This window comes from Triticum aestivum, chromosome 1B, assembly GCF_018294505.1.
Source record: "Triticum aestivum cultivar Chinese Spring chromosome 1B, IWGSC CS RefSeq v2.1, whole genome shotgun sequence".
Classification (NCBI taxonomy): Eukaryota; Viridiplantae; Streptophyta; class Magnoliopsida; order Poales; family Poaceae; genus Triticum; species Triticum aestivum.
Window position 1 is genome coordinate 24,911,716 of NC_057795.1, and position 9,932 is coordinate 24,921,647.

Below are 9,932 nucleotides of genomic sequence, written 5' to 3' on the forward strand. Positions count from 1 at the left end.
GAACTTAGAAGTAGCGAGCTTATTAGAAATGCGCTTCTGCTAACATCTATAGCAGTAGCGCGGTACGGTATAGGGCGCTACTGCTATAACTAGCTTGACGGCGAGGTCATGGCAATTAGAGCAGTAGCGCGTTTTAGAGGGGATGCGCTACTGCTATTTTTCTTTCAGCAATGCGTTTTCCTGGACCGCACTGCTGCTAAATAGCAGTAGCGTCGTATTCTGAAGAGCGCTGCTAGTAAGATTCTGTGTATAAGGTTTTTCCTAGTAGTGTTAGTAGCAGCGCGTGTTGAAGAAAAGCGCTACTACTACAGAGCATAGCAGTAGTGCTGGATAGGGATACACGCTACTGCTAAGTGGGACTAGCAATATGCGCCCAGTTCAAACTTAGCAGTAGCGCGTTTTGACGCGCTACTGCTAACAGGATAGTAGTAGCACCTTTTACTTACACGCGCTACTGCCAAGATTCTGTGTATAAGGTTTTCCCTAGTAGTGGGAGGTCCGCAAGGCCTTGTTCTAGATTGGGGACATGAAGGCACCATGGCCGGATGGCTTACACACAATCTTTTTCAAGCGATTTTGGCATATAGTGGCAGAAGAGTTGACTGATGTGGTTCTCCATGCTGTCAATAGCAAAAAGATACCTGAAGGATGGAATTCAACCAACATTGTTCTTATACCAAAGGTGGCAAGCCCTGAGGTAATAAGGCAGTATAGACCAATTAGTCTATGTAACGTTGTTTACAAAATTATTTCCAAGATGATTGCTAACAGGTTGAAGAAAAATCTTGCCCGATGTGATATCACCGGCCCAAAGTGCCTTTGTTTCGGGGAGATTGATCACAGACAACGTACTAGTGGCATTTGAGTGCTTTCATGCGATTAAGAAGAAAACGCATGGGTCAAATGGATATTGTGCCATAAAGTTGGACACGAACAAAGTCTATGACCATGTTGAATGGGGCTTTCTTGAAGCGATAATGTTGAAAATGGGATTTCATGAATACTGGGTCCAACTTATCATGGAGTGTGTCTCTTCTGTTAGCTACTGGGTGCGGTTTAATAATACTGAGACTGATGATTTTGCGCCTACCAGGGGCTTGCGGCAGGGGGGGACCCATTATCTCCATACGTGTTTCTTTTATATTCAGAAGGCTTATTAAGCATGTTATCTCATGAGAAGGAAGTTGGGAACTTGGAAGGTATTAAAGTATGTAGGAATGCTCCTTCTATTTCACACTTGTTATTTGCAGATGACTCATCGATTCTAATGACCGCCGACACACATAATACGGGTACACTTATGAGGGTATTGGACACATACCGCAAGAGTTTAGGGCAACCGACACTAGTAGTAAACAAGGAACTAGTCCAGGTTCTGGAACCGGGACAAAAAGGACGGGACTAAAGCCCAAAACCGTTAGTCCCGGTTCGCTTATGAACCGGGACAGAAGGGGCTCCACGTGACCGCTGCGGGGCGCCCAGGCAGGAGGACCTTTAGGCCCGGTTGGTAACACCAACCGGGACCAAAAGGCATCCACGAATCAGCAGCTGGCAGGAGCTGTGGTTTTTGTTTTTTTAAAGGGGAGGAGGGGGGTTATGGGGTTTTGGAGGGTTAGTTTAGGGGTTTCATATTGTGTTAGCTAGGTAATAGACAGAAGTGACCTCTCTTTCTCCGTGCTTGGTCGACGCTAGCTACTATACATATAGAAAGAACTCGACACACTAGCTAGTAAGTAAATGAAGGAACCATTAATTACAGAAGATCGCCATGAACATATATATACAGAGAGAAATGACCTCTCTTGCTCCGAGAGATTGGTCGAACAACAAGTTTTCGTATATCGATCCGACGCTACTAGCTACATATATACAAAAGATAATATATACATGACAAGGGTCGACGGGGATGGATACCAAAACCATCGCACTATATAATAACAAACAATAATAAAAGTAAGAAAATTATACAAGTATCTATCTAAATCATACAAGTACAAATTTTTTCTTTTAGAAAGAAGATAAGAACAAGAGGCTCACCACGGTGGTGCCGGCGACGAGATCGGCGCGGGCGATCGACGGCGGTGAGGACGGGGACGGGACAGGACGGACCGCCAAACCTAGACAAATCTTGAGGCAAATGGAGCTTGGACAAGGAACATGGAGAGGGGAAAGCTTAAGTGTGCCTCGGGCATTTCATCGAACACATGATGTGCATAGGAGGTGGGCTAGAATAACACACACCTTTCCCACGGCCGGGGCAAAAAAACAGAGCACTGAGGAGTGAGCGGCCAGGGGGTATATATAAGCTTCTCTTTAGTCCTGGTTGGTGGCTAGAACCGGGATAGAAGACTGGCCTTTGGTCCTGCCCGGTTCGTGTCTGGAACCGGGACCAAAGGCGTTAGACGAATCGGGACCAATGGCCCCCGAGGCCCGGCCGGCGCCCTGGCCTCACGAAGCGGGACTGATGCATCCTTTGGTCCCGGTTCGTGAGTGAACCGGGATTAATGCCCTTATCCTGGCCTTAACCAAAGCCTTGTTTTCTATTAGTGGTTAGTAATGCTAAATCCAGTATCTGCTTCGGTCCCTTGTAGCACATGGTACATCTGGTGGCAACGTCGGTAGATGGTTAAGGGTGTTTCAGTCCAAACAGTGGAGAAAACGACAATACCTAGACTGTGGGAGAATTCTACCTCAGATTTTATTTCTCTTCTTCTTGTAAATGATATGACCATTCTATGAGAAATAAAGTCTTTTACCCGTAAAAAAGATCACCCCTAAAAAATGTTGTGCAAATTAGAAAAAAAAAATCCTCCAATGAAATTTATGTTGTTTTGGCTAACGGACACCTCAGGGGCTGCCTAGGCTGACACGTTACTTAATAGTCTTGGACCTTGGCCCAGCCCAAAGCAGCATCTATAAGAGTCAACAAAGAGGAAAAGTAGGGTTTGCTCGATTGGCTCGGCGGCGCTCTAGGGTTTGCTCGATTGGCTCGGCGGCGGCGGCTGGCGATTGGCGATGGCATCTGTAGAGGAGTTGGAGGAGGAGGAGGAGGAGGAGGTGGAGGACGTCGAGCCTTTAGTGTACGACCGGGCGAAGTGGGTGGCCTGGGCGGTGGAGGAGAAGGAGTGGTCCCGGCGGGAGGAAGAGGAGAAGGCTCGGAAGCGGGAGGAGAACCGGCGGAGAAGCGAGGCACACGACAAGGTCATGGACTCCATCATCGAGCACGATCCCAAGGTGGGGCGCGACGTCTACACCCGGTTTTTCCTCAGGGACTTCTCCGTCTTCAACATCGACGAGGAGTGTAAGTGGCCTCTCCCTCTCCATTTCTAAAGCTGTAGTAATTTTTTCTGATTGACAGTATGTATGGTAACTGAATTACGTTACATTAGGACGACGTCTCTCACCTGTATAATCCTCTGTTAGGAGAATCCTCTGACATGCCATGTTCTCTTCATTATTGATGCATAGCAGTGAACAGTGAATCCCAATCCGTTTACTAGATTGATTCAGGTGTATCAATTGACAACAGGAACTCACTGATTTGGCTAAAACAGAAATTTACTTTCTACAGATGGTGAGATTATAGTTTTCTCTTGAAGTTAACAGCGAATCTCAATTCATTTACTTGGATTTGATTCGTATGTATCACTTAACAACAAGAATCACTGATTTTGCTAAAATTGAAATTAACTTTGGTTCGAATGGTGAGATGATAGCTTTCTCTTGAAGTTAACTCAGCAAATGAAATAAGAATATTACGTGGTTTAACTCAGTGGCATAGAAATGGGAAGAACACAAGCTGGGGCTGTTTATTGTCATGAAATAATCTGATAGATTTATTTTGCTTATTAATTGCAGCGTCTGTCCCTCCAATGCGATACACTGATAGTATCTACCAAGATGAATTTGGGCTAGAAGACTCTGCAAACATCCTCTCCGTCAGCATAGTCTCCTCAGATGCAGGCTTCCCAGTCGATGTCTATGGCCGTGTCATTGCCAGAGACAGCATTGACTACAAGTGCATTTATCTCTTTCACCGCAATAGAGATGATTGCCAGCGTGTCAACGAGGTACATCCTTCCTTCTAAGTTCGTTCTAATCGGGTTTCGTTTTATTTGAAGATGCCTTTAATAAACTGTTAATGTACATATAAATGGAGTTATCTTAGTGCTGGTGGTTGTCGATCCAGATAGTCATCTGCATATAAATGGAGTAGCTTTTATGCCATGCTTTCAAGTTTCAATCTTCATTTTGAGCAGTGTTTGGATGAGCATACTTTAATCTCTTGTGCAATTTTTTTCATAGGATGGAATGCTGATTTTAACTGGCCCATATCGAGGTCTAGTGCTGGTTGATTTCATCTATCTAGAGATAGATCTTAAAATAAGGGAAGAAGGAGTTCCAGACAGGCCATTTAGCAAGGGTCTAATAAGCATTGATGGCCGAGTACTGTCTAGAGAGAAAGATGTCATGGTTAGAAGTGAAACCCTTGAGAGCTGGCTCAGCACTACAGAAGTGAGATTCACAACTGTCCTGAACGCAGTCGAGTGCACCTTTGAAATCAAGCTCACTGAGGGGCTTTTTAAAGGAAATATAACAGTTGGCATCGCGGATGAAGCTCGCAAGCTGGACAATGAACAAACGATTGTGATTCATGATAGCACAGCAGATGGCGTGGTTACAAGTGATGAAAGTGGAGTTATCAAACTCCGGCGAAGTGTCATTACTATCTGTCTGGAAAGAACGGTGATGTTTCACATAAATAATGAGGCTGATGGTGTTTGTGCTGAACGAAACTTTGATTTCACTCCACGCCGCACTGGTGCAGATGAACATAAAATTACGTGTGGTGCTGGGAAGTTCAGATTCAGGGTTGTCTGGTCCTTGATGGACTTTAGGCTGTAATCCTGTGTCTTGGTAAACATAGTTCTGATGTAATGGAGTGATGCAGTGATGTAGCGAACTAAGTTAATCGTGATGTAATGATGTGGTGCACTAAGTTATATTATTGTTATTAAATAACTTGATGGATTATATGTAATGAGTAGCGAACTAAGTTATTATATAATATTCTGGCTTGTTATACCAAATTTGTTGGTTTAATTTTTTGGCATAATTAAAGCAGATTAGTGCACTTGGCGTTTTGTCAGACATTTGTTAGGCATTAATATGAACATCTGTCACTGTTAAGGGACTTTTCTACAATATTTATCTGTGATTTGTATTGATTGCTCATGGTCACGTCTCTGTTATGTAAATGTCCTGAGAATTTAATTATTTGGAAGATGGCTTTGCATTGCATTTGGTTGCTGTTATTCTGAAGTAACTTCTGAAGCACAACCTGGGTTCAACTTGGAAGGCAGGAGACATCTTCATGTTATCTGAACCACATGTTTGCTGGGAAGGAGTGTCCTTCACGAGAAAGTGGCTTCATTTTTTGATCCATGTTGCCTGTTCAAGCCAATACAAAATTTGCTGGAACATAAGAAATTTGGGGATCTTTACAAAAGAAACGATCTTCAAGACCCCATGCCGCCAGAGGTACTTTTTTTTACCCATGTTCTCTTTTATAAACTGTGTTTGGTTCTGTGCTTCTGGCAACGCCTCTACATATGCATATGTGGATATGCTAATTGCCACATCTGTGATGATTACCTAGGGCATTTGTTTATTTTACCTAGGGCACTGGAAAATGTTGGAATTGCTGACATGGCTACAAGGATTTAGAACAATGAGAGGGTAAAGGTCCGTATGTTGTAATATTTCCACTTCAATCCGAACTTTTGAATGATTGCCATCTCTACCTCTAAAAACCGTTGGTTGTAACACTCTTGATGGTTTGGCTTAACTAGCTGTTTTGAACGCATTGATGAGCACCAAGAGGCATGCTTCTCCTGACCATAATTTAAGAAATAATCAACACTTGATCCCTCCCCACCTGTATATTGCTCAAAAAACTGCCAAAGCTAAGAGTTGCCCCTTAAGCTTTGGCTGGTCCAGTTTATAAGGGAAACAAGATTGAAAACCTAAACAAATTGACCCTGTTTATGAGGAAAACCGTACAAGTAACAAGGCTACAGAGGATGAGGAAAAATTGACGCACATCAAAGATCAACAAGAGAAGGAAAAAGGATGCCCAGGACAAGTCATGACCTAGCTAGCAGACCGAAGGACCAACACCACGGGAGGCACAAGTAGACTAGGGGTATCGTCGAGGGATCACAATACCTAGACTAAGCAAGCAACCTAACGCACCGCACCGGCGTGCATACCGAACCCCTCGAGACAACTCAGGAGCATCCACAACCAACGAGTGACAACACGAACCTTGACTTGGAGCTCCGCCACAGGAATTCGGGACGATTAGCAAGTTGGGGAGGCTTCTTGCGTCATCGAAGAGCAAAGATGAACCGGAACAACACCAAGAGCATAAAGCTCACCGCAACACATCGTCCACCAATGGAGGGACTTGAACTTGCACAGCAACATGGCCATCATCGGGGAACACCACCAAAGACGAACACATAGGGAGCAAGGCAGCAGCAACACAAACCACCGTCGACCCCAACCGGCCGCACCACCACCACCAACATTCCGGCAGCAAGCAACGCCCAACAACAACCAAGCTGACCCCAAAATAGTATATTACTGCAGCAATATATCGTCTGTCAATTGATGTTGACGGTCCTATGTTCAGAGTTATCAGCACATTCCTTTAGAGCACCCCTACCTATATTTTTGTGAATTCCCGGCGGACATATTGCTGCAGTATCTGATCTAGTTTTCAGAGAAATCAGCACATTCCATCAGAGAAACCCAGCCTTTGTTTTCTATGGTGCTTCAGATCAAAATACTGCTACCATATCTGTTCAAAGTCGTGGTTCATTGTCTTGCTGCTCTTGCAGGCGTATGTGCTCGGAGCATTGAACACTGAGATGTGGCTCGGCTAAGTGGAAGGAGAGCAAGGACAGAGATGCCTTGCCCGATGACCAGTCACCAGATGTGTCATCTTAGATTTAGCTCCTGCAAGTACTGGTCTCTGCTTCCAGTCCGAAGGGCTGCTAACAAAGAAGCTGGATATCCACGAACCTCTTTCAACGATAGCAGCAATGACGAGGTTATGACGTTGCATCATTGCTCTATCCATGTCCCAAGTAATTTTCTTGCCATTGTTGTTGTTGTGTAACTGGATAAGACCTGCCTCCTGCTACTATCTATGCATAATCTTCTGTTCTCATTTCATACATTGTTTTTCCTCGTACGTTAAGGCGGGCCTTGCTATTTGTCAGTGTGATACTTGATGGTTCCAGCGGGCCTTGCTATTTGTCGATACTTGATGGCTTCAGCATCATGTTATACAATAGAGGCTGCTGATTTGATAAAATTATAGGAAGTAGCCGCGAAATTAAGTAAATGTGATGGAGGAATGCCTAGCTCACTTGGGTGGGACTGCATGAAGGGAGAGTGGATCTACAATCGACCACCTGGGCTCGAGTTCTCATGGGATTGAGCTTGGGTTCCTATTTGTTATGCCCCGCTTACAATTTTCCATAAAAGAAGTGATTGCAATGAGGAATGAAAGTGATAGTAGTAATTCCATGGTATGTCCTAATGTTTTCCGGGAGCTGGTCCTTACAAAAAAAACTCAAAGCACTTCTTGCTGGTTTTGTTCTTGTAATTCATTCCGTCGTATTGGCTAGAAAACGTTGATACACTCGTGCATATTATATCACTTGTTATTCATTAAATTTCTGTTATCTTTTAATGTACACCAGCCTTGAAGATGTTCTTCTAACTTGATTACCCAAAAGAGAAGCAGCATTACCTGATTTTCCAAGATAACAAAAAAAAAGAGGAAGGTTCATAAGCCTGAAGTTCTATGATAAAATTTCTGTTTAATCTTTGAATGATTTTAGCCCATTTAATCTTAAATGGCCATCTCTTTACATCTGAAACCTATACCACTTGTTGAACTACCCGAAGTCTTGTTTACATATCTTATTAGTTTCCAATTTCTGAAGATATCTCTGTTGAGCAAAATGACGCTGTATCCCTTGGTCAAATTGCTTTAAGCTTCTCAATCTAATCAAACTAATGTAGGGATCTAGTGACTCTGCAATAGATGATTTTCATGTAGGTTCCTGATCATTGCTCTTCCATTTTCATATAACTCCTTTTCACGATAGCGTGTTGTCTGCTGCACTCTTTTCTACTTTGCGCGTTCATGCTACATGCCTACAGGGCGACCTTCCATGTTTCAGTCGGCTGCCATGCTTGGAAGCTTACTTGGAAGCCATGGGATCCACACAGGGTTAAAGTTTTTCTTCTGGTTCACCTGCTTGGGTCGTTACTGGACAACACTGTGCGTCAGTGCCTAGCTCGTAGAGAGCTGCCACATGATCCTGCCTGCATGTTTTGTGGCCAAACCTTGGAGACCGTGCAGCACTTTCGGGTTGACTGCCCATTTGCCAGGGACGCTTGGCGTGGGTTCCTCTCCTGGATCCATGCCGCCGTCAGAGATCCCGTCCCTGGCGAGCCACTCATCGACTGGTGGCCACAACCTGCATGCCAAGCAGAGATCTCCTAAAGAGCGGCAAGGGTCTTGCGAGCACTGTGCTTCTCACGTCCTGGATGATCTGGAAGCACAGGAACGCCTGCACTTTCGACAGTGTGCAACCTGATGTTCGCACCATTCTCAGCGGATATATCTTCGATGAGGGTAGCGCATGGGGCTGACTGCCTACAGACCTGATGGCTTGGATGTTTTGTTGATTTCCCTGAGCAGTTTTCTTTGTCGCTTGTCGCTTTTACTCTGCCCGCTTAGGTCTCTATTGTCTATCTAATTATCACCATGTAGAATGTATTAGCACTTAGGCCAGCTAATTCAGAGGTGAAATAGTTTTTAGATGCTGTGCTCACAGAGATTATTCAACCGTTTCGTTGCCATGATTGCTAATTTTTCACTTGTGGGTCAAGGAGTTCAACCATATACCTATGATCAGTGTGGATTCAGTTCTACAGAAATTTGTTTGGCTGCTTACTCACTTAGGTGCCTGTGAAATTCACATTCATTGGTTAATGTCTAGTCTCTTCTTTTTTGCAGGTTGCTAGCGTGATTTGTTCATCAGTGATTTGAGTAGGGAGGGTGCACACAACTTCTGGTTGATGTGGCCGAGGTTGCTGCCGAATCATACGAGGTTTTTACGGGCCTAGGTTAACGATGGCATCGTTGCTGATGGTATATTCAGCCACTATGGTCGCCCTCATAATGCTGAGTTGAGTGAGAAGGCTGGCTTGTACTAGCTTGTAGCGTGACTTTGAGTATAGCCATGCTAACATAGTTTCCTGATATCAAGGGTCTGTTTGGCAACCCACCAGCTCAAAAAATATGAGGAGCTGCGGAGCGTCTGTTTCTCAGCTCCGTGCTTTCTAACTGTAGCTCCGCCTGCTCCGGGAGCAGAGTGGCGGAGTGGAGGGACTCTGAACAGGGCGCAAGTGCCGTTGTGTATGCCTATGCTACTGAGACACATATTTTTCTCTTCTGTTGTGATTGGTTACCAGTTATTCTGATTTTAAATTTTACAATTGTTTCTCGATATTTTGTATTCATGGATGATATTCTGCATGTAACCATTCATGCTGCCAAGCTGGATATACCTGGAGAATAGATATGATTAGAAGTGGTGGTGCATCTTTAACCTGAAAGTGGTTCTTTAAACTGTAAAATGGTACTACCTAAATACACATTCAATACCAGCTTGTCTTTTAGCAAGAATAGTTCACATTTCCTTGGATCTTAGCTCTCGTTTGACCGGTCTTTGCATATCGAAACCTCGTAATGTGTAGGGCCATTCACAATATTGTCATGGTGATGAACTGATGCTGGTGGTCAGTGGAGGAGCCAGGATTGGCTGACACCCAGACGGGAAACT

General features: G+C 44.3%; 1 protein-coding gene across 1 annotated transcript; it reads left to right on the forward strand.

Moving 5' to 3' along the window:
• The first annotated feature begins 2,938 nt into the window (after window positions 1-2,938).
• LOC123104712 (uncharacterized) lies at window positions 2,939-5,090 on the forward strand. Its single transcript, XM_044526587.1, has 3 exons — window positions 2,939-3,301; window positions 3,859-4,070; window positions 4,306-5,090. Exons 1-3 carry the CDS (start codon window positions 3,016-3,018, stop codon window positions 4,903-4,905), a joined length of 1,098 nt encoding a protein of 365 aa, XP_044382522.1. The 5' UTR covers window positions 2,939-3,015; the 3' UTR covers window positions 4,906-5,090.
• Window positions 5,091-9,932: the final 4,842 nt, after the last annotated feature.

Coding starts and splice junctions, on each gene's coding strand:
- LOC123104712 (XM_044526587.1), top strand. CDS start 3,016: ATGGCATCTGTAGAGGAGTTGGAGGAGGAGGAGGAGGAGGAGGTGGAG. Junction 3,302..3,858: donor CTTCAACATCGACGAGGAGT/GTAAGTGGCCTC, acceptor TATTAATTGCAG/CGTCTGTCCCTCCAATGCGA. Junction 4,071..4,305: donor ATTGCCAGCGTGTCAACGAG/GTACATCCTTCC, acceptor TTTTTTTCATAG/GATGGAATGCTGATTTTAAC.